Source organism: Tursiops truncatus, chromosome 6 (assembly GCF_011762595.2).
Source record: "Tursiops truncatus isolate mTurTru1 chromosome 6, mTurTru1.mat.Y, whole genome shotgun sequence".
Lineage (NCBI taxonomy): Eukaryota > Metazoa > Chordata > Mammalia > Artiodactyla > Delphinidae > Tursiops > Tursiops truncatus.
Genome location: NC_047039.1, coordinates 70,658,797 through 70,683,314, shown reverse-complemented (window position 1 = coordinate 70,683,314; position 24,518 = coordinate 70,658,797). Strand labels below are relative to the sequence as shown.

General features: G+C 40.0%; 1 protein-coding gene across 13 annotated transcripts in view; it reads left to right on the top strand.

Moving 5' to 3' along the window:
* TRPM6 (transient receptor potential cation channel subfamily M member 6) overlaps positions 1 to 24,518 on the top strand; it is a 192,318-nt gene that overhangs the window by 115,545 nt on the left and 52,255 nt on the right. For 10 of the 13 annotated variants that reach the window (XR_012332553.1, XR_012332561.1, XR_012332554.1 and 7 more), the window contains exons 33-40: positions 1,661 to 1,726; positions 3,938 to 4,221; positions 6,076 to 6,158; positions 6,914 to 7,119; positions 13,925 to 13,976; positions 18,508 to 18,614; positions 21,153 to 21,341; positions 24,324 to 24,423. Coding sequence is in view for 1 of the 13 variants with exons in the window: in XM_073806224.1 (XP_073662325.1) it covers positions 1,661 to 1,726; positions 3,938 to 4,221; positions 6,076 to 6,158; positions 6,914 to 7,119; positions 13,925 to 13,976; positions 18,508 to 18,614; positions 21,153 to 21,286 (932 nt within the window). In the remaining 12 variants the exon portion in view is untranslated. Of the gene's footprint in view, positions 1 to 1,660; positions 1,727 to 3,937; positions 4,222 to 6,075; positions 6,159 to 6,913; positions 7,120 to 13,924; positions 13,977 to 18,507; positions 18,615 to 21,152; positions 23,218 to 24,323; positions 24,424 to 24,518 lie in introns of those variants that run through there. The other 3 variants (XR_012332562.1, XR_012332552.1, XM_073806224.1) reach the window with 3 other exon arrangements.

Below are 24,518 nucleotides of genomic sequence, written 5' to 3'. Positions count from 1 at the left end.
CAAAAGCCAGAGATCTTTGTATTTTGGGCTGGGGAGGAGACAGGCCTGAGACTAGTCCTCTGAGGAAGGGTTTTGCACCCTCACTGGGCCCTCAGTGAGGGTAACCACTGAATGAATGCCAACCCCACAGGGTAAATTCAACAAAGACACCTTAAGGGATGTTATTAAACAAGATGTCAAGGGTCTTGACTCTCTTAAGCAACATCACTTCACAGTGATTCAGTTGTCTTTCTTTCAAAGTGGGAATAATTGTACTTGCCCTTCCTGAGGAAAAATCTGCCAAAGGGCTAGTTGAGAATAAAGAGGGAAACACTTTGAAATGCAAAGCAGTATAACAACCAACTGGACTCGTGCCATTGGGTGGTCTTTTGGCCATCGTTGCTCTCAGTATTGGATTAGATAACACATGGGCAAGCTTTTTATATAATCTGAAGCTCAGTACAAGAGTACAAGTGTATTGGTGTGATAATTTTCGTTATTATTATATCAAGGTCATGTGCTCAGGGTCCAGTAATAGGCTACCTTATCCTGAATTCTCCTCTGTAGTGAATAGTGTTTCTGTGGATTTCAGACTCCACATTCCAGGCTCTTGTAACTGGGTCTTTCAGCTCAGCAGTAATCCGTTATTTTGACTCCAGCTGTCAGCTGAAGAAAGCATCTGGTGAGGAACACTGTAACTCACATCGACTCTGATTTGTTAAGATACAGCTCTTAACAGGAAAATGCAGATCACTTGCTTCTAATTAAAACTGGTCTTCAGCTCTCTCCGGGAAAAGAAGATGAACTCTGCAAAATCAACAGTAGATGTCCCCACAGTCCGCTGTGCGTTAGATTTGATCTGGAAAAGAAAAACCAGAAAGACCACAGATTAAAATGCTCTTTAGAAGCAAGTTCCACATCTGAATGGATTAGTATGGTATTTGGTATTCAGGAGAGTGGAGGTAATAGCGCTACCTCAGAACATATTATGTAATCTCATATAATCTATTCCTAAGACTGGGATATCCTTCCTGTTTAAGGCATAGTTTATTTTAAATACTGTATTATAGATAATACATTTTTAAAAATTTATTTATTTTTGGTTGTGTTGGGTCTTCGTTTCTGTGTGAGGACTTTCTCTAGTTGTGGCGCGCGGGTCTCTCACTGTCGCGGCCTCTCCTGTTGCGGAGCACAGGCTCCAGACGCGCAGGATCAGTAGTTGTGGCTCATGGGCCTAGTTGCTCCGCAGCATGTGGGATCTTCCCAGACCAGGGCTCGAACCCATGTCCCCTGCGCTGGCAGGCAGATTCTCAACCACTGCACCACCAGGGAAGCCCCAAGATTTTTTTTTTTTTTTTAATGTGGACTATTTTTAAAGTCTTTATTGAATTTGTTACAATATTGCTTCTGTTTTCTGTTTTGGTTTTTTGGCCCTGAGGCATGTGGGATCTTAGTTCCCAGACCAGGGATTGAACCTGCACCCCCTGCATTGGAAGGCGAAGTCTTAACCACTGGACTTCCAGGGAAGTCCCTGTAGAGAATATTTTTGATAAAAGAAAAAATAAAGGTCTTTGAAATAAAATATTTTAGCATAATATGAGTATATTGATGTGGGGAAGGCTTTCTGTAAATTCAGCCCACTGATGCATACTTAAACTAGTAAATCTGCTTTTGTTTGCAGCCATTGAAAGGAACAATTTAATGAGGCTTTCTCAGACCATACCATTTACACCAATCCAACTGTTTGGTGAGTGCCATTTCTACCTTCTTGAGGTTGTGCCAGGGCAAAGGCATACCATCTGAGTGAATCATAGGAGAAACCATTTTGCATAATTTTAGCTGCAAATTTTCTTTTGCCCATGGTTGCAGTTTAGTTATATTAATTTCCTAAAGTGGAAAGTCTTGTTAACTGCCCGGCTGGTATCTAGAGTCAAAATCTGGTATACTATGGGGATGGGACCTATAATGAGCAGCAGTTGGGGAAAAAGCAATAATATTGCACCTGGCATTCACTGATTTAAGGCTGGAAGTAAGTAGAAAAGAAAAGAACCAACCAACCATGCGTAATAAATACAGAAGAAAGCATTAAACGTCAATACAGTAGAAGCTAATAGACATCTAAAGAGAAATGCTTTGTATATCGCTTTTTATTTGTTTGTTTTGTTTGTTTTGTTTGATGTAAACTAATTGCTCTTAACTCAGAGAGCAAATGTAATTTTTAAAGGCTGGAATAGTAAGGAAAAACAAGCTCGTAATAGCCAAGGCTACCGGCGTTTCTCTGTCCTGCCAATTGACAAAGTAACAGGGTCGCCACACTGTCCCAGATCTTGCTTCTCCTCAAACGCTTCACATGGGGACAGATGAGGTGGCTTCTGATCATCGATGCAAATGCCTTCTCCTTCCACTTGGCTCCATAGCTGGTTTTACAACTCGGTAGCTCTGTTTCAGATCCTCTAGGTAATTAGAACTCTAAAGTGGCATTTATCTGGGCACCAGGAATACATATTTCAAAACATGTTACTAAGCATTACCTAGACGTATTCTTTGGTAAGCAATTAAATGCAAGAGTGAGCGAATAGATTCTTTCCTTGGTAAACCAGTACAGTGTTTATAAGAAAAGCCATTTGAAGCTGAGATGTAAGGAGAAAATTAAATACGGGCTGGACAGAAGTTGTATAGAATATGTCACTTCTGTTAGGAAGCATTGTACAATATATTAGGTGGAGTCTAGGTTGAATAAGAATGGCTCCCTGTTCAACAGCCTAAAAGTGGAAGCTGTAGAGCAGTTAAAGAACATTTGTGTGTAAAATCTTTGAAGTGGGATTGGGTTTGTCTCCGAGGGTCTACTTCACATTAGCCAGGTTAACATATCTAATCTTTACAACAGCCCAATGAAGAGAATGTTATTTTCACATCCATTTTACTGATGAGGAAAGTGAAGCTTTAAGTAACTTGTCCAAAGGCACAAAGGAAGGAGGGAAAGGCTCTGGGGTGTGACTTTGGTTCTAACTTTAACTGGGTTAAAACATGCGTTCTCAGTGGGGTAATATCACCCCCAAGAGAGCAAAAACATCTTTTTATTTTTATGTGTAAAGCACACACACACACAGAGTTCATAAACATAAACAGTATATCTTTGGTATTACAATGTCAGGGAAGGGGCAATTAGGAAAAAAAGTCTAAATTTAAGCTCCTAAGGGGGATGACAGGGTTAAACTATCTCTTTAAAAGTATGCTAACACATATATATGGAATCTAAACAAAAAAAAAAGAAAAAAAAAAAAAGAAAATGGTCAGAAGAACCTAGGGGCAAGACAGGAATAAAGATGCAGACCTACTAGAGAATGGACTTGAGGATACGGGGAGGGGGAAGGGTAAGCTGGGACAAAGTGAGCGAGTGGCATGGACATATATACACTACCAAATGTAAGATAGATAGCTAGTGGGAAGCAGACGCATAGCACAGGGAGATCAGCTTGGTGCTTTGTGACCACCTAGAGGGGTGGGATACGGAGGTTGGGAGGGAGGGAGACGCAAGAGGGAAGAGATATGGGGATATATGTATATGTATAACTGATTCACTTTGTTATAAAGCAGAAACTGACACACCATTGTAAAGCAATTATACTCTAATAAAGATGTTTTAAAAAAAAAGTACTTTCCTTTAACAAAAGAAGCATAGCCTTGCTACTCTGATTTTATTTTTGTCTAGTTATAATTTATAATAAGAACAACTTAATATTTATGTGGCATCTGATGCTTTGTTCATTCTCCCCCTCCCTCTTTACTGGACTATAACATGGCCAGATGTCTGTACTTGCCTCTGAACAGGTGAAATTCCCATTCCCCACTGATCCTTTGAGAAACTGAACTGATTCTGAGTTGATATTTAGGACGCCGTTCATGTCACAGACATGGATCTCATTGAACCCCTCCCCTGCACTTCTGTTTGCCACAGGAGAAGAAGTAACTGTCTACAGGCTGGAGGAGAGTTCCCCTTTGAATCTGGATAAAAGCATGTCTTCTTGGTCCCAGCGAGGGAGATCTGCAATGATCCAGGTGTTGTCCCAAGAGGAGATGGATGGTGGCCTCCGCAAAGCCATGAAAGTCATTAGTACCTGGTCTGAGGATGACGTCCTCAAGCCGGGGCACGTTTTCATTGTGAAGTCCTTTCTTCCTGAGGTTGTGCAGGCATGGCAAAAAATCTTCCAGGAAAGTACTGTGCTTCATCTTTGCCTCAGGGTAAGTCAGAGACCCAGAGCCCAGATGGACAGGTGGTCGAAGGAGATCTGGCTCTATCCTGGTCAAAGGCCATTATCTTTTTTTTTTTTTTGGTGAATACTTCCTTTATGTATAATATTCATATATCACAGATCATTGATTAGGAAATGTCAAATACCATTGATATGATTAGGGTAGACATACACACATATTGATGTATATACACACATATATATGTATATGTTTATATACATATGTATGTATATATTCACACACATTCATCTATAAAGCCAACATTTTACCTAATGTGAAAACAGAGGCACACCCATCAAGGTCAGAACAAAGCGAGAATGCCCACCATCTCCACCACTATTCAACACATTACTGGAGGTATTAACCAACTTAATTAGACAAGAGAAAACAAAAGTATAAAAACTGGAACAGAAAAAGAATGAAAACTAACTCTGTTTGCAGATGATATGATAGTAATGCTAGAAAACCTGAAGAACTAGTGATAAAAACAACTCAAGCAATAAAAGAAATCAGGAAGGTGGCAAGGTTAATAAAATTAACACACCAAAATTAATAACTTTCATATAAGCAAATAATAACTAGTAGAAGATATTTTGGAAAAGAAAACCCTGTTTACAATAGCAAGAAATTGAAAATGCTTAGAAATAAGTGGAATGTGAAATATTTAAAATCTATATGAGGAAAAATCACTCCTGAAAGATATAAAACTAAATTTGTACAAAGAGAAAAACAATCCTTAATCTTGATTAGGATGTTCCAACATCATCAAAATATAAGTCCTCTTAAAGTTAATTTATAAATTTAATATTATCCCAATAAAGATTAGGAGATACAAACTACTATATATAAAATAGATAAACAAAGTCCTACTGTATAGCACAGGGAATTATATTCAATATCCTATAATAAGCCATAAAGGAAAAGAATATTAAAAAGAATATATATATGTGTATAATTGAATCTCTTTGCTATACACCTGAAACTAACACAATGTTGTAAATCAACTATACTTCAATTTTAAAAAATCCCAATAAACTCTTTTTTTTTTTTTCTGGAGCTAGACACCTACTTAGAAAGAAAGGGAAAAAATAAAATATACGTACATGTATCTACTTACTCTCGCAAAAGGAAACATAGGAAGGTTAAACCAGAAAGCAGTGAAATAGATTGCCTAAAGGGGTGTGGAGGTGGAAGGCAGGAGGGAAGAGGAGATTAAGATGGAAAAAATAGGGGAAAGAGGACAATTCTCTGAGTATGCCTTTTTAATTTTTTTAATATCTTTATTGGAGTATAATTGCTTTACAATGTTGTGTTAGTTTCTGCTGTACAACAAAGTGAATCAGCTGTACATATACATATATCCCCCTATCTCCTCCCTCTTGAGCCTCCCTCCCACCCTCCCTATCCCACCCCTCTAGGTCATAACAAAACATCGAGCTGATCTCCCTGTACTATGTGGCTGCTTCCCACTAGCTATCTATTTTATATTTGGTAGTGTCTATATGTCCATGCCACTCTCTCACTTCGTCCCAGCTTCCCCTTCCCCCACTTTGTCCGTAGGTCTGTTCTCTACATCTGCCTCTTTATTCCTGCCCTGCCACTAGGTTCATCAGTACTGTTGTTTTAGATGAAGGCCATTATCTTCAACCCAAAGGATAGCCTATTCCTTTTTGGAAGTGGTGGTATATTGTTATTTTTGGCTTTCGCTTTTGGAGTGGGTAGTGGTGGAAGCTGAATAAGGCTGAAAATCATACTTGGGAGGCCTCTAGTAATTCTGTGATCATTAATTAGTAGGCATCTGATAGCAAACCAATATTTTTATCAATGTTCCCTATTTTGCAGGAAATTCAACAACAAAGAGCTGCTCAAAAACTGATCTATACCTTCAACCAAGTGAAACCACAAACCATTCCCTACACTCCAAGGTGAGGAAATATTGGCACCCTGGCCCTTCATCTTATGTAGGAATTTCTGTCAATTTCTTCTCACCTGTTAGTCACGAGAAATACCAGACCCACGGGGAAGTTCCCCATGACCTTAACTTTGGTTTCTTCCTTACATAGTTCTCGGAGACAGTAAAAAGAGAATTAGACACCCTAGGTATGTTTTGGCTTAAATTGCTGAATTTATGTGAGTAGAAAAGAGAAGATCAAGCAGAGGCCGTGACTAACCTCTCAATTACGAAAGCAGGCAGATCCCGGGTGTAGTTACTAATGTCCAGAAACATTATGGTAGAAAAACACTTCTATTTTAAGCATAGTTTCTTCTGTTATCTTACAGAAATTAGGAACCTTAAAGGAGTGAACTCTTGTTACTTTCACTTGAGTGTTTCCATACACTTGTATTCATTTAGCGAGACAGATCATAGTGTGGTGCTGAGGACTTACAGTAAAGTTTTACTGTCTCATTTACAAGGAACTTCATAGAGCAAGACAAGAAAAGTTGAATCCAGTACTGTTTATAAAAGAGTTCCTCAGAAAGAAGGGAGGTGGGTAAACGTGGGGAAAACTCCCAATCTTTGCATTCCATTCTTTCAGTAGAAAGGCAAAGGCATGTGCATTGAGGCTGCTGGGACTAGAGTTAGGGCATCTCCCCTGGTGCTCTCTGTTCAGTAATATAAGTCCCACCTTTGCTGCCTTTGGGGGAATCAATGGCCTCTTCCCACCCTCCCTCGCCATAGGTTCCTGGAAGTGTTCTTAATCTACTGCCATTCAGCCAAGCAGTGGTTGACCATTGAGAAGTACATGACTGGGGAGTTCCGGAAGTACAACAACAACAACGGTGATGAAATTGCCCCCAGCAACACCTTGGAGGAGCTGATGTTGGCTTTCTCTCACTGGACCTATGAGTATACTCGGGGAGAGCTGCTGGTTTTAGATCTGCAAGGTGATTGATAGCTGAGGATTTGATACAACAAGCATGAGGCAAAGTTCAGGAAACAGTGACCAGGGATTGCTTTCTCAATGTCATTGTCACCTACATTTTTTTTTTTTTTTTTTTTTTTTGCGGTACGCGGGCCTCTCACTGTTGTGGCCCCTCCCATTGCGGAGCGTAGGCTCCGGACGCGCTGGCTCAGCGGCCATGGCTCATGGGCCCAGCCGCTCTGCGGCATGTGGGATCCTCCCGGACCGGGACACGAACCCGCGTCCCCTGCATCGGCAGGCGGACTCTCAACCAGTGCGCCACCAGGGAAGCCCCTGTCACCTACATTTGACCCCAGCTCTTTCTTTACTCAAAGCCATAGTTAAGGCCTTTCAGTGGAGGCATTCCTTGGCAGTATGTACCTTTTTTTTTTTCTTTTAAACAGGAGATGGTATCTGTTTTCTGAATTTATTTATTGTTTGTGGAACTGTTCTAAGTGGGAGGAACCAGAGAGGTGTCCCGAGAGATCATGCAAGAACCAGGATGGGTAATGTATGGAGTTGCTCCATCTAGCTTTGAAGGGAGGTGGCACCATTTATTTCAGAGACGTTGTACAGTGATGATCATGGGCACCTACTATGCTGTTTCTCACCTATAGATCAAGAGAAAAATATAGGCAGATGATTAGCTGCCCAGAATTTAAAGTCATCTAAAATGTTAAACGGGCAATGAGTTTTATACCCAATTTTCCAGTTTTATGGCCTTTCTTTGAACTTAGGTTCACAATAACACTTAGGCATGCATTTATACACACAGGAAAGTTTAAATTCTGGTCATTTCTCATGATTCTGAGCTCAGTATTTTAGCAGTTTATAGTTTAGCTTGTTCTCTTTGCTGTGTACCTTGATATAAGAGTTCACAAAAGTATAAACTCAGTCTGTGAAAGGCAACTTAGTGCGCTCTTATTTAATGGAAGCCTTTGATCAATGCATCTTTCTACTCTCAACACCTCACCTGTGACTTATAATCCTGCAGTAGGAAACAGAGTATCTCTAGCAGGTTTTCCTTGCAGGGACAGAACGAAATATGTATTAAGGTCAAAGTTTAGTCCCTGGGCTCACTGACTGGGGCTTTGGTTTTAAATAAGAGATTTAGCCCAGGCACTTTCATAGAAGTTATCTCATTTAATCCCAGAAGCAGCACCTTGAGGTAGATATTATGGGGACTTTAGGCCCAGAAAGTTTAAATAACTTGCCCAAGGTTGCACAGCAGCTTAAGCGGAAGCCAAGATGCAGACTTAAGCTGGTTTGACCATCCATGTTCTTTCCTTTTCACTGTTCTGTCTTTTATTTCTCTTTAAGTTTCATAGCCACAGGACATTACCATGTTCTGGTTCATTTAAAATGATAGGGCCTTTTCCTTGTCCTCTCTGACTTTCCCATCTCTCCACACCTGGAATTCTGTGCTGAAAGCCAGGCTTGGAGGATGGAGACAGTCGAGATGAACAGGCAATCCTGGGACATCGTGAGCAATGTACACTAAGACTGCAAACCCATTTTGATTGAAACTCCTGTCACATGCTCAAGGATGTGTGTGTGTGTGTATATATATATATTTACACTTTTCAAACTACACATAAGTCCTTCTGTCCTTTCAGATCTATGCTGTTGACAAGGTGTGAATTATATTTCTAACCCTCAAACACAATATTTTAGGAAGCAATATAAACAAAGTTAAAACAGTCAAGATGATTCAGCTTTTAAACCAGCAAGTACAGTATGATCCATGTAAACCCAGCACGCTGATGCCCAAGGCTGCTTTTGTAGCTCATGCTGGGGAAAGGTTGATTGTTTTCATCTATACTTGAGTGTCTGTGCTTTGAGTTTTGGGTAGAGATGTTTAAAAAGTAAAAAACAAACAAAAAAACAAAGAAAAACTTCAAGGAAGTAATGATGACTCTTCAGTGTGTTTTTGTTTAATGATGTTTATATTTGGGGATTTTTATGTCTCTTAGTAAATCCAAAGTGACGTTAAACAGAACAAACACTGCATTAATAGTCTTGGGGGAAAAAAAGGAATTAACTTTATTTTTTTACTGGGCAATTATGTGAATTGCAGAAATAGACCACTCCAAATAAACGATGTGAAAACATTGACCTTCAAAGGAGGGAAGAGTGGACATCATAGAATGAACATGAAGAAATTGAGATACTTATCGGAGAGTTTTGCCGATTGGTTAGCCCTGAATTTATGGAAGAACGAGAATCCTATAATAGTAATTACAAGCAGTTATATTACTACTGCTACTAGCTAACATTTACTAAATAGTTACTTTGTGTCAGTCACTCCGTTAAAGGCTTATGTGCATTAATATGTTTAATCCAAGCCAGGTTGGAAAGGAAAAATGGGAGAATATAATGTATTCTTAAAATATCATAATAGTTTTCAGTTCAGTTATGTTTTACATTTAATTGATTAGTATTTTTAGTCTTTGGAGTGATGATGTGCATTGTCTGGGTGGCAGGGAGTGGAGACTGAAAGACGAATTAGCTGCAGTTAGGAGAGGCCCTGTCGTCAGGGTCCTGGGGGCTGACCAGGGGGCAACCACCTTGAGTCCTTGAGTCATTTGTAATAATAATGGTAAATAATGTTAGGCACTTAACTCAGAGGGCTGTTAAGGGGCTGAAATTAAGCAAGTTCCTGACACAGTGAATGTTAGTTATTGTTGTTAGTATTAGTCTCTGTGTGGCTTGTTAAAATGGAAGTTAATCTTCAGTTGTGGGTAGTCTCCTCTTAGCTGTGTGGTCCTGGTGATACTTGAGGGAGATCCCAGCTTTGGCCTCTGTAGAGTGAAGCCCTGATCAGCTTGCTGTGCTTCCTGTTGCTTTGAGGGAAAGAAGGAATGAGAAGCACTCCGGCAGTTTATTATTTCAGTTTCTTCTTTTCTTCTCATTACTTTCTTCCAAGGGAGTGCCAATCATTAACCCAGGAGCTACCACATCAGGCCACGAAGCTGAACTCTAGGGAGAGGCTTGACTAATTTCAGATCACATGTAATTATACTGTAGTCTTCCAGTCTCCTTCCATTTAAAAATCTTACATGTGAGAGCCTGAATCGTCATCATTATATGTGAAATCCAATATTTAGTTTCCAGCAATAGGAATGAAAAACAATTGTATTTCAAATTACAGTGGTCTGTGGCATGTTTTTTTTTTTAAGCTCACTTTTTTTTTTCAAATAACTTTTGGAGATATTAATTTTTTATTCAACAAAGCAGTTTCCAGGATAAATCAGCATTAGCATCAGCATCTGCTGCTACAAGGAAGGTGACTTCTTTCCATTGATGTAGAAGTTCACTGATGCATCCCAAGGTGATTGGAATCAGAACGTAGGTCTCTGAGTTTCTCATAAGGGCGTGCTATGTATTGCCTGTACACGGGCATTTACTCTGTTAATGCCAGTAAAGAGAGAGCACTGGAATTTTTAGATCTTAAAGTGTCTTATTGTCTTTCATGTTTTCCAAATATCTACGTACGTGGGTAGGATGGGCACCTATGTTAAAGTTTGCCAATTGGGTGACTCCTGTGTAGCCGGAGAGGCTGGGGTGGTAGTAGTTGGTGTGGTGGTGCAGCATGATTGGTTCTCTGAACCGCTTTCTTTTTTTAACTCATTGGAATGCCCCTTCTGCCATTCAAGGGTCCCAAAAGATGTTTTTAGTAGTTAAGCTTTGCGCTGTCAGATTGGGTTTAGGGATATAAAGGTTTGTAGAAACTCTTTACCCTCGGTCTTATAGGAAGTTCTATTCATTAGGAAATAGTACTTTAGGAAAGTGAGATAATCAGAACATGATTTTACCAGTGGTAAGAAAATAGAGTTTTACTTCACAAGAGCTCTTGATAGAATAAAGACAATAAAAATAGCAGTTGACATGTTTCAGCTTCTTCTGGATCAGACCTTTTGCTAAGCAGTTTGTATATGCTAGTTCATGTAATCCTCTCAGTAACCGTATAGGATAAGGCCCGTGATTATCCACACTTTCAGGTGATACAGTTGAGACTCAGAGAGATTAAAGAAGGTGTCCAGATCACACAACTAGGGAGTGATGGGGCTGTGAGTGGGACCCAGATCCTTTGACTTCTGCCTATTTAACAGGCTACAAGACTGAAAGTAAATGGGAGCTGATGTGATTTTGATAGACTTTTTTTCCCCCTATAAAACCTCCTATTCCACAATTCTTTAGGTATTGTGCGTATTTCAGCTTAAATTTACAGTTTACTCAGACGTCAGCCTAAAGCTTTCATCACTGCTGGGAATTGTAGGCATAAAGTCATGTCTGAGCTTAAATGTGTGGAGGATTTGTAGCTTTTAGTCTCTCTATTGGTGGTACATGGGCTGTCTGTTTGTTGTTTATTTACTACATAGTTAAACATAGTTGTTCTGTTTATTTGCTACATGTTTGCTGTAGAGTTAGGGTCTTGTTAGGCTGTTCCTTTTTATATCTGTAATGAGAAAAGCATAAAGAGCCCAGCCTATTCATATGACTTTTTCTTTAAAAAGCAAAGCACATTTTGCATACTGCCCCTTGAGCCTGTGTTTCAGACTTATTTTTCCTTTCCCTATTCAAAATCAGTGTACAAAGAGATTCTAAGCCAAGGGTTCTGAAAGGGGCTCTGGGTAGAATTCAGAAGATCTGTGTACTTTGATGAAAAAACAAATTAAAATTATACCTAGGGGCTTCCCTGGTGGCTCAGTGGTTAGGAATCCGCCTGCCAATGCAGGGGACACAGGTTTGAGCCCAGGTCCGGGAAGATCCCACATGCCGCGGAGAAACTAAGCCCGTGAGCCACAACTACTGAGCCCACGTGCCACAACTACTGCAGCCCGCGTGCCTAGAGCCTGTGCTCTGCAACAAAGAGAAGCCACCGCAGTGAGAAGCCCGCACACCGCAACAAAGAGTAGCCCCCACTGGCCGCAACTAGAGAAAGCCTGTGCACAGCAACGAAGACCCAATGCAGCCAATAAATAAATACATTTATTAAAAAAAAAAATTACACCTTTATTTCATTAACCTATAGCTGAAATTCATCATTTCCTTCAGTTATAACGGAGACGACAGATCACAGTGGCATTAGCAGTACCCGTGACTGTTTGCAATAGCAATTACAGGTATTAACATAGCACATTGCAGTGTTGGCAGATATGTCAAAATACTAGTTGTATTTATTCCTTGTTGGATGTTATCGTGTTATTAGACTTGTGCTTGATCCTGTTATTTAACATACTAATAAAGAAGCACGTGTATTGCAGTACAATTTAAAAAATATTTTGATCACTGTATTTCAGTATCATTGATTTCCTTTGTAATCTTATGTATTCAAACTATACATTTAAAAACATTATTCTGAGAAGGGGGTACCTTAGCTTCATCAGACTGCCAAAAGGGTCATGACCCAAAAAAGGTTTAAAACCCCCTACTTAAGTTATTTTCCTAAGGAAGTCAGTTTCTCAGGGGAATGGTCTATAAACTATAAGGATTACCTTTTCTTGTGAAAGGTTTAACATATGGTAAAACATACAGAACATAGTAAAAATCTTTCTTTTTTAAAGTAGTGGTTAGAAAATGTGTTGGGGTTTTTTTTAACAAATAGAAATATACAATAATGTTATACATTTTATTTGATTTTTAAATAAATTTCCCACAAGGTTGGTCTCTTCCAAGGCAAGAGGACCAGTGCTGACTAGAGGATGATCTCAGACATTGTCGGCTTATGCCCACATGGTGCATTCACCTGTCTGACTGGCTCACCTGTGAAATGCTGCCTTTGGAAGTCAGCCTCACCACCATTCGCATTTTATAACAGATTCACTTTGGTGTTGATCCCTGTCTTGATAAATGTTAGTTTTATATGACACGTTACCCTTTTATGCATTGGTGCCGTTTTTTAAGAAGTAAAATTTATTGAAGGATCACATACATTCAGGAAATTACACACAGCATGAGCGTACATCTTAAAGAATTTCCACAACTGAACATGTGTGTGTAACCAGCACCCAGATCAAGCATATGGGGTGTTTGTATTCTTCTGTTTATAAACGCTATATACATACATACATATATATATATATGTGTGTATATATATATATATATATATATGGCATTTGATATGTGTCTTTGATGGAGCGGAGGTGGTACCTGCAGAACCACACAGCACCTTGCACCTTTCTGAGCACTGATGGACTCCATCTAAGGAGACCTCGGGCTAGGGGGAAGGACACAAGCTTTGGCTTAGCTTCAATCCTGTTATGACCTCTTGTGGTCTGTGCAACCTCTGGCAAGTTGATTAATCTCTTTGAACGTCAGTGTACTCATTGGTAAAATGAGGCTGTGAGGATGCTAATACTTTTCTTTCACGATTGCCAAGAATTAGAAAAAATAAAATTAGAAGAAATAAAATTAGAATGTCTAGTATGTACAAGTGGTAAATGAATGATGGATGCTATTATCAGGAAGTGTGAACACATCACAAAAACACTTTTTTGTAGCCTAGTGGTTTATTGCAGCATAATAGAGGGGGTTGTGGGAGACGGCATCAACTAAAGTTTTCAAACTTGCCTGGACAATTTAGTAGAGTTAATTCACATAATGTTGAGTTTACTACAGGGTGGGTGTCTAGTTAGTAGTAGAGTTAATTCACATGATGTTGAGTTTACTACAGGGTGGAAAGAAGGTAGGTATAAGAAAGAATTTTAAATTTGGTTTTTATTTTCTTGAATTTCTGAGAAAATGAAATTCCCCATTTGGTAAATGAATTTTCTTTTTCTTTGGAGGTGTTGGAGAAAATTTGACAGATCCATCTGTTATAAAACCTGAAGAAAAACAGTAAGTTAATTTATCATTTAGAAAATTGCATTTAACACATTGTACATGGTTTCTTAAAAATAATTTTTAAACATTTCTATATCTTGCCTAGATCCTAGAAAGGTTTTGATGTCCCTTTTATCTATATCTGTATCTATATCTATATCCAAGAATATCTACATCCAAATACAATACAATAAAATACAATAAGATTTAAAATACAATAAGATTTTAAAGAATGCATAGATTAGGAAATAGGGGCAAAAAGAAAATAAGGAAATAAAATAAGATTAAATCTGGAGTTGTTAGTACACAAAAATGGAAACTATGTATAAAGACCAATGCAGTGGGCAGAACTTTCTTGCAAATTTTCCTCTGAGTTTTCTAGTGGCCCAGACAAAAGAGAAATATGGGTAAATTCAGCCTCCTTAGGCTTTGACATGAAAACAATTAATGTCATAGGAGAAGCACAGTTTCCTTTGTTGTCATCACAGTGGAGTCATTGCATCTTATCATGGGCACTGTCTTCCATTACATGCCTATAAAACGAAAGCTGAGGGCATGAAGTGTGGTATTCAGTAACAGCAAATCTATGAGAGGACAAAACAGTGGGGCTTAAATATGGAGCCATCAGATTGTTAATTCAGGACTGAAGTGTAAATTATATAGAAGGATGAGTCATCTGCCTAGCCTTTGAATTCCCATGGGCATTTTATCCCATAAGCAGGCTTTTGGGAAGACTTGGCAGTAGAGGAGGTGGTATTCTTCTGTTAAAGGTGGAGTAAAAAGAAGAGATGGTGATGATTAAGGGAGGATCAACATGGCAGATGACAGTGGTTTTCAAACATGAGCTTTCATCATAGTCACCAGGAGAGCTTGTTAAAACACAGATTGCTACCCCCTACCCCCGGCCTTTGATTACCCCGGTTTCTGATTCAGTGGGTTTGGGATGGGTCCAAATAATGTAACAAGTTCCCAGATGATTCTAATTCTGCTGGCCTAGTGCCCACATTTTGAGAAGTGCTAGCATACAAAATTCTAATTTCTTAGTTGTCCTAAGTGTCTATACTTGGCCCCTGGGTTGTAAAACACACACACACACACACACACACACACACACACACACACACACACACACACACACACATAATTATATAAGTGGGCAATTCATATATGATGAAATCTGAAACTTTTACTTCCCTCCTATTGGACTCATATTGTAAATATTCACTGCTTTAATGCTCTGTTCTTTTACTGAACAGTTTAATCTAAATATGGTACCATTTGTAGGCATCTATGCAAAGAGGTACATCTAAAAGTGTATTAGCTACCCTGTGAACTAAGAGAGCTAGAGAAGATAAAGGTGAGCCATGTTGCTCCTGTGAATCCAGATCCCATGATATTTGACCATGGAGTTCATGTTGTAACCCTTAGGGTACAGATAAAGGCTTTGTTATTTTTCACTTTAGCAGAGTTGAAGTGTTTTTGGCTAAAAATACATATTATTTCTTCAGCAGCCCAGTGTGCCCAAGGGTTTTTAGTCGGAACCTGTATTACAAGTACTTCCTTTATAATTTGGCAGTGAAATTTTTTTTTGCATATAAAATGGATCAAGTTGATGTATACTCTATCATTTATTAAATTTTGACCTTGGTATATATATGTAATATGACCTGAATATTTCCAACTTTTAGAATTCTAAGAAGATTATATTATTCCTCTTGACAGTTGAGTATTTAACTGCATTCTATAGGCCAGTGGGTCTCAATTTCTATTAGGGTCACCTAGGGAACTTAAAAAAAAAAATGCTGCTCAGAATTAGCATCAAGTCAGAATCTCAGAGTATAGGACCCTGATGTCTGTATTTTTTAAAAATTCCCCATGTGATTCTAATGGACAGTCAGGGCTGGGAGCCTCTGTCTTATGTCAAACTTTATTTTTTATGACTTGAGGATGTCATAAACTTTGGAAGCTGATAGATTGGTATCGCTGTAGCCTGCCTGGTTTTGTGGGGTCACCTAATTTTGGGTGCAGTTGGTCTTCATGGTGAAGATAATAAGTATTATTTTCTCACAATGTGGTGAATTACATCAATCGGTTCAATGAGGCTCACATTTTGGGATGCCGTCTATTTGTTAAACTTTTGCTACACAAAGCACGGGCCATGAAACAATAGTATTAGCATCACCTGGGAGATTGTTAGAAACACAGACTCTCAAGACCCTCCCTAGACTTCCTGAATAGAATCTCAATTTTCATAAGATCTTCAGGTGTTTTGGTATAAATTAAAGTTTGAGAAGCAAGTGCTTTCACATGTTGTTTTATTCTTAACAACAACCTTGGAAGGAAGTGTCTTCAATCCCACTTCACAAATGAGAAAACTGAAGCTCAGTGGAGATGGCAACTAGCCTATGAAGAGAAGGGGGTCAGTGAAAGGGGATGATCCTCTACCAAAAGGAAAGATGTTTTGTGGTGCAAATTCTGATATTGTCTCTAATGCCTTTTGTCTCTTAACTTTCCCCAACCTTTTGCACATGAAGACAAAGTCATCAGACCTGCTCCCCCAAATGCTTTCTGGCCACTTAACTTGGTTCTTCAGGTCATTGACCTTCAGTGGAGGCTGCCTCAGTGTTATTGGTAGTTTGGGATTGCACCTTTTTTTTCACTTACTGCCTTGATGGTTTTGGGCGTTTGACAAGTATGAAATGATAATGATGATGATGATGATGAGATGTTCTTTAGTAAATCTCTGTGTACATGGCACTAATTAGCATTTCCTTGAAGGTGGAACCAAGCTACCTCCTGCTCTCCTGTGCTGTGAAAAATCTGGAAAACAGTTGTATATTTTTTCAAACGTTGTTATCTGAGACTGCAAGGCTGTAGGCATGGCGTATGAATGTCCCTACAATCCTCCTTCACTCTCCCCTGCACAGGGAGTGGTCGAATGCCTGATACATACATATTATAGTAATTTTGATTCTTTTGTCTTAACTTTAACAAAGCTCATAGAGGGAAACAGTTTTGCTTACAGCTTTTATCTGAGAATCAATGTTACATTTCTAAGTTGGGAACTTTCATGCTTTATTGGGGGGAATGAAATGGCAGCGTGGAATGCAAAGGAGTGAAATATTCCAACAGGGTCATGCCAGAGAGACGATAAAAGGAATTCTTCAGTTTTAATGACTAAAATAACGCCTTCATTTTTCACTTTATCAGCATCATAGAGTTCCAGTACTAAATATTGCGTGCTTCTCTTTCTTTGCCATATTTGGTTTCACCTTATAGAAGTGGTTCCTTAGCAGATGGATTGAAAGAGGAATAGTTAACAGAGGCAGCTTATGCAGCCTGGTAAATACCACCAGAGCCGTATTTTGTAAGGGCGATTGAGTGACCAGGAAAGTTAATCCTGGGTGTCTGTTCACGTTGTCTTCCCGAGAGATTTCCTCCACCTACTCGCCTCAGAGCAGAGAGGCAATCTGAGATCAAACTGACATCAGCCCTCATTCTGAGCTTGGCACATCTTCAGAGCAGCTACTGTTATTCTGCCAAAAGGAAGTGGAAATTGAGATAAATGTTTCAATACTCAGATGGAAAAGTCCATTTTTACACCACATCCCTTTTGAAAAACCGCATTCCTTAGAAGCGAAATTTATTGTTTCCTTTTGTGATAGTTTGCTTTTCTTTTTTCTTAAGACGTGGTATTTAAGAGCAGTAATTGAGTTCAGATTTTAAAATGTGCTGTTTCCCACTCTGCATGTCATTAAAATAAAATATTAGCTTTCATAAAGTTTCTTTGGAAGTGTTTCTGGTGTGCTCTATTCCTTGGTGTGTAGAGTGTCAGCCGAAGAATAATGGTTGTGAATGATCAAATAATGGATGAACGTTGATCCTAAAATCTGCTAAGGATCTATTATAATTATAGAGCGTTAAAAATGTGCCTAAAATATACTGATTTACTTCCACAAAATCATCATCTCCTAGTTGTCTTATCTTTTCACGAAGAGCCCAGCTATAGCAGTTTGCAGGGTAGAAGTAGCTATCAAAAGAGCCATGAATACTGGGTTTCGGGTTTTGTCGGGCTTTTGTGTTTGAGGACATTAGTTATTTTCAGGAAAGTATGTGGGTTTGAAACAATGCATATCAATTTTTTCAGAAGGGGTGTTCCAATACTAAGTTTATTTTACTTTATACTTACCTTTCGGGTATTCTAGTAGACCAGTTGGTAATGAATGTCATTCTCTCACCTCATATGCATTAAAAAGGGTCTCACTGTATTTTGTTTTAATGTGGTACATAGAAAATTCACTTTTCTATCAGATTAGCGTGGAAATGAGTTTCACAGTAGGTCTTGGAGTTGGGTACAAAGATTGAAGTGCATTTGAATTTTAAATTTGCAAACCTAACATTGTTGCTTCCCCAAAGTGCTCTGTTCTTTGTTGGCTCCTTCAAGTTTACTGGGTTACTATGGGATACTGTTCGGTATCTCAGAGAATCCTAGTTGAGCTCCTTTTTCTGAGCTGTGATCTAATTGATATTCTGATATTTCCTCTAGATCAAGAGGAATGGTGTTTGGACCAGCCAATTTAGGGGAAGATGCAATTAGAAACTTCATTGCAAAACATCGTTGCAACTCCTGCTGCCGGAAGCTCAAACTCCCGGGTATGCCCCCAAACGATTCTATTTTTCTCTAAGTAAATCTCTCATTGAACAACATCCATTGTAACCTGGGATAGAGTAGAAAATCTTAATCACATTTTTATCTCATTCGCAGTTGAGGCCTGACTTTCTGACTGCAAATTTTTCAAGTCTCTAAAGGGATTAAAAGGACAGGGATTTACTTCAGGTTCTGCCAAAATGTGATAAAACAACATTGGGCCCAATACTTGTCACAGTCTCTCCAAGGGAAAAGTTCCTCCTACTTAATTGGGGCAAAATTGGACAGAGGCAGGTCTCTGTTCCCCGCCCCGCCCCCTCCCCTTTGGGTCTTGAGTGGTGCCCACAGAGTTTCTATTCTATTCTTATTTACTCATTGGACACTTGGGAGGGTGTGGCATGGAGGGAAACAACAGCTATCAATTAGAGTAGTGCTTTTCACTATAAAAACCTGCCACTTTCAACATACATCACAAGGTATATTTTAAAAATCTGATTAGATAATGTGACACACTTTCTCTGAAACTAATAGAGTCAGCACAGAAAAATATTTCTAACATAAAAGTAAGCGGCTGGAGGTTTGTGTCCCCCAGATTGGCAGCCCCAGCTCTGCTGCATTTTTTCCTTTTATCTCAGAAGGGATGCTTTATGACTGTCTCAGCTTGCTCACTAATTTTCTAAGGTTGCGCCACACTCGTCCTTAGAATGGAATTTCACGTCTTTTAAGCTGAGTAGCCCTTCCAGCCTTATCATAAATGATCAAACCCTGAATTGGAAATCAGTAATATCCATTGTAACCTGGGATGGAGTAGGTGTAAATTTACAACAAAGAAAGGCACTTTCTAATCTTGTTGGAGTTAGAGGTAGGAGTTGCCCTTGTGGGCACGAGGTAGCAGAAGACTAGGGTGTGGAGCAGATTCCAGTTCCTGTGGGAGATAGCTTATTAGCCAGGGGTGGTGGCGGTGGGGACATCAGACTGGAGCAGTACAGACAGGAGGGGTCTCGATGTCTTCTTGGAGCTGCCCAGGACCCCTTCTCACAAACCACCCAGAAGAACTGGGCAAAGAGATCAGTCCATAGCACATTGGCCAAGCTGCCCAGTGGCCTCCTCTGGTCAGAAGGAGGCCAGGAAGGAGAGGGGGCTGGGCTGAGTGGCATCCAGGCCCCCAGGTAAGGGCCCTGTGGGAGGCAGGAGCTGACACATATCTCCGTCCCGTGATTGCAGGCTGGAGTCCAGCCCATTAACTCAGCATCCTCAGGCGCTGACCTCTTCCCAGGACTGATTCATTGTTTCCTGGGCAGGGCAGCTTCTCATTCTTGATCAGGGACTGTATCTGGTCAGCCAGGAGAAAGGGGGCCTTGAGGCATAACTCACTGCTTCCATCCAGTTAGCTCTTCCGTATGATAAAGATTTCCTCCCTCCCTCCCTTCCTTTCTTCCTTTCGTTCTTTCCCTACCATGGTGGCTTTTGAGTAATTCAATAATTCCTCCATTTCTGGACCTAATCCTTGCTTCCTTTCAAAACCTTAGTTAACACATTTAAATGGAGATAAAAAAATATCCTCATTTACTCGAACATTTGGTAATTTGAATTTTAAAAAGTTTAGCTCGGAAAACAGGATTGGGGTGATTTTTCTTTTTGTTTATGTTTTACTTTTTTTTTCTTTTCTTTTTTTTTAAGAGAGGCAGTTCAGGATAGTATAAGAGCATGGGATTCATAGGTTGAGCTTACATCCCAGAAATGCTTTTTGCTAGTTTTGTGACCTTGGCCCTCATTCTCATCTGTAAGCTGGGGATAATAACACCTATCTCATAAATTTGGCGTGAGGGTTGAAGTGATATAATTACTGTTGGTTATTATTAAACTATAATATATATTAGTTTTATGTCCAGATAATCCCTATTTAACATTAAAAAATAATACAAGGAATGCATGTTTAAGGTTAACAAATTTAATCAACACAGCATACAGTGGTTTACAAACATTTAAAGGTCACTCTCCTCCATAAGTTTCTCCCCAAGGGTTACCTTTATTAGTGATTTCTTTTGATAATTTCCCTGTGAAATTAAAGAAGGAGGCTTCAGGAAGCATAAGATCTGATAATTGGATGAAGTCTTTATAGGTGCAGCCAATCCTGAGGTACAGCTTTGTTGCAGAAAACTGACCATTGACATCCCGAGTCCACCATTTTGGCTGCACTCTCTGGCTCTGCCATCATTCAACAAGTGAAAATGCCCTGTTTCCAGTTTGGCCTCACTTAACTCTGGGCAGGTCATGTCTTATAGGGCACCATGTATTTAGTCAAGCAACCAAAGCTTGCCTCCCCTGCCCCAGTAAACACAGCCTTGGGGAGTTAGAGTCACACATGTGCATGGTGGGGTGTAGTTTGGACATGGTTGAGGGTTTGAGTTTCACATATCAGTGGCCCAAGGGAGCAGAGTCCTCTCTGAGCACTTGGCCTAAAGTCCTGAAGTCCAATCTATCTGTGTGAATATTGTGTTCTTAAGGATTCTCTATAACTGTCTTAATTGTCTTCCTTGCAGATTTAAAAAGAAATGACTATTCCCCCGGAAGGATAAATTCCGCCTTTGGACTTGAAATCAAAACTGAACCAGCTGAGGAGACTCCAGCAGAGGAAGAGGGTAATAATTCTCCAGAAGACCTCACACGATTGTAAGAAAGGGAGAAGTAAGAAGATGACAGCCCTTGCCCTCCCTTCTATGAACTCTATGGTAACATGGATTGATTGATGTAACACTGGTTATGTCAGAGCCTCTGCCGGGATGGCCTTACCCTGAGGGCCTCCTGGGACATGCCTTCTGAGCCTCATGTCTCCCCTCCCCAAGGACCTCACTGGTGTATGATGAATGGCTTCTCCTAGATATTGACCTGTGTGCAGGGTGCTTTGCGTGTGTTCGTCATTCTCAAGTTGCACAAGAAGACAGATGACTCAGCCAGGAATGCTGCTCTTCATACCTCATTCCTTGTGCAGAATGCTGGGCACTAAAGAACCAGGCAGATAAATTTAATTTATTTTCTTACTATGTGTGCAGACTCTAACCTCCACTATTATTCATCACCTCACCCACATATTGTATTTATGTATATATGTACATAAAAAAGTCACTTGACTCCCTCCTCTCCTTTCCAGCAGCATAGGGCTTTGAAGAGCGACACAAAGGAAAACAACGGAGTAAGGGTGTATTTGCACAGGCTGGAGCACGCTCCGGTACAAACTAACCAGTAAAATGTTAGCATCCTGGTGAAATCTAGATGGGTTTCAATATTGTCAGTGAATCATATGATAACTGGGCATTTCAGGTTTCTCTGGAAGAGAGGAAAGGGAAATCTAAAACAAACACCCCTGCATCCTCTTTTTTTTAAGGGAACAAGGATATATAAAACTAGAAATTATTAAGAAATGTTTTCCCTTCCCTTACGCTCAGGGACACTATTGGTTAGAGAGTTGACTAAGCCAACCTCTAAAGTATTACTCCCTTTTTCAAAGCTGGGTATATAATGTTACAAGCTAAATTACTTTATGTCAGGTCCTATGAGGAAAGATGGGGTTTTTGAATGAAAACATGTTTCACAGGTAATCGCCTGGTTGAAATACAGAGTTCTGGTGGCTTTAACGAGTGCTGGAGTGTATATTTTAAGTATGGCCTGAGCACATGTGATCGGTTTCAGTGGCCTGAAGAAAGGGTCCCTGGAAGCCACACTGTACAGCAGTGGTCCCCACCCTTTTTGGCACGAGGGACCGGTTTCGTGGAAGACAGGTTTTCTACGGACCGGTTGCGGGGGGTGGGGGATGGGGGGGATGGTTCAGGCAGTAATGCCAGTGATGGCGAGCGGAAGATGAAACTTTGCTCACTCGCTGCTCACTTCTTCCCGTGCGGCCTGGTTCCTGACAGGCCGCAGACCGTTACTGGTCCGTGGCCCCGGGGGTCGGGGACCCCTGCTGTACAGCATATTCGGGGGATCGGTCATCCCTCTTTCGCACTTATCAGGGTCACCCTACCTCAGAACAAGCACAAACTGTTCACACAAGGAGGAGTTGGAGGGCTGGGAATCTTCTCCCCACTCTTCCTGCATCTCCTTTCCTCATTATAAAGCGTTCCAATCTACCAGCAACAGACCTCCTGGATTTGAAATTTTCAACTTATCTTTCTCGTTAGCCCTTACATTAGCTGGCTTGATTTTTAACTCAACACTCCTGCCTTCTGAGGTTATACTTTGGGGAAATGTTGCCCAGGGATAGGGGAATGGAAAGCCAAGGATTTGATTTGCCAAAGATAGTGTCTGGCTCTTGTGAGATGCGCAAGGGCTGATTTACAGCCTTTTTACTTTGGTCTTTGGGGTGGTGGGAGGTGGGAAACTTGGGTGATTTCTTGATTGGCAATGAGGATAAAATGTTAATGCTTTTTTCAGAGCTTAACTGCTTTATCCTATTCTGCAAATCAATAAGGGATCTCTTTGTGCTCACTTCGGAGCCGTGTTCAACTATTGGAAGGAGGCAATTTGCCTATCCAAGCCAAACTAAAAGCATTAATTCATTGGTCAAATATTTGTTACCTGGAATGGAACTTGAAAAAACACGTTTTGATTTTAATTTTCTGTGTTATGATTTTCTCACTCTCTTTTTAAGAAAAATCACCCGAATAACATTTTAAAAAGGTGAACCAGCTGCTGGGCAAAGGTCACTGTGGGATAGCTTGCATGCAGATACCAATGTGACAATCATGACTTTGATTCATGACCACAAATGAATGAATTCATCCATTTGGTTAATTTTATTCAACAGATATTTATTAAGTGCCTTCCCTGTGGTGTGTAAGTGATGAGGGTGCAATGAACATAACATTTCTTTGCCCTCAGAAAGTGTTATATCTCATGTTTCTTTCTTTCTTGGTTGTTGTTACAAGTTTGGATTTCTGGTGAGTGCTAAAAAATTTGACTTCTGGGCAAATGTTGAATCCAGAGATGTATTCCATACCCTATCTGCCAGTGGGCAGTAGGTTCAGACTGGAATAAGAGAATTAGGGCAAATAAAAGGACATAGATGGGGCTGGTTTTAGGAACCACTGAGGAAAAATGGATTGCATAATCCTTGTATGAGCCCTTAGCCAATCTCACAGATGGAAATCTGAACCTGGGGACCAGAGAAGCAGCCAGGTTCCGGGGAGTCCTTCCTGAAGGCATCCTGTGCATGGGTATTCCCCTCCATGGGGCTGTACATCCCTGGAGTGACTTTTGCCCCACGACATCTTAAAGCTTCTAACAACTCTGGGGAATGAGATCAGATATAGTTTTGGGTGTTCCTCACCCTGTTATTTTCTGTAGCTTTGCAAAACAAGTACCGGGTGACTAAAAGTTCCCTACCAACCATTTAATCAAAAATTGAAAAAAAAAAAAATTTTGTTGTTACTGTTTTAGTTGAGACGGATCACTCAATTTCTAGAAGTCATGACACAGATGCTCCTGCCATGGCTTGTTACCCTTCTCCATCAGTCACCGGCATCTAGCACGAAGTGTGGCACATAATAAGCTTTCAATATTATTTGTTGAAAGAAATAATAAAACCCTCACATGATAACGGATTTCATTCACTAGTTAATAAATCAGATTTGCATTTTTAATCTAGAAGGGAATGATTACCAATTCCTTAACACCCAACACAATTCTTTTGATCTCTCTCTGTTTTAATTTTCCAGGAAATAGCTTTTAACAGCCTACACCTTGTCTGTTGAATTCTCAACCAGTTCTTGCCCTTATCGTTATGGCGATAATACCAGAGTACCATCCTTCTTACTGGTGACTATTGAAATGAGATGATAACTTCCCAGAAACTGCCTAGAAATAATCATCACTTTATTACCCTTTGAAAAGAAGATTGATAGAAAAGTCAT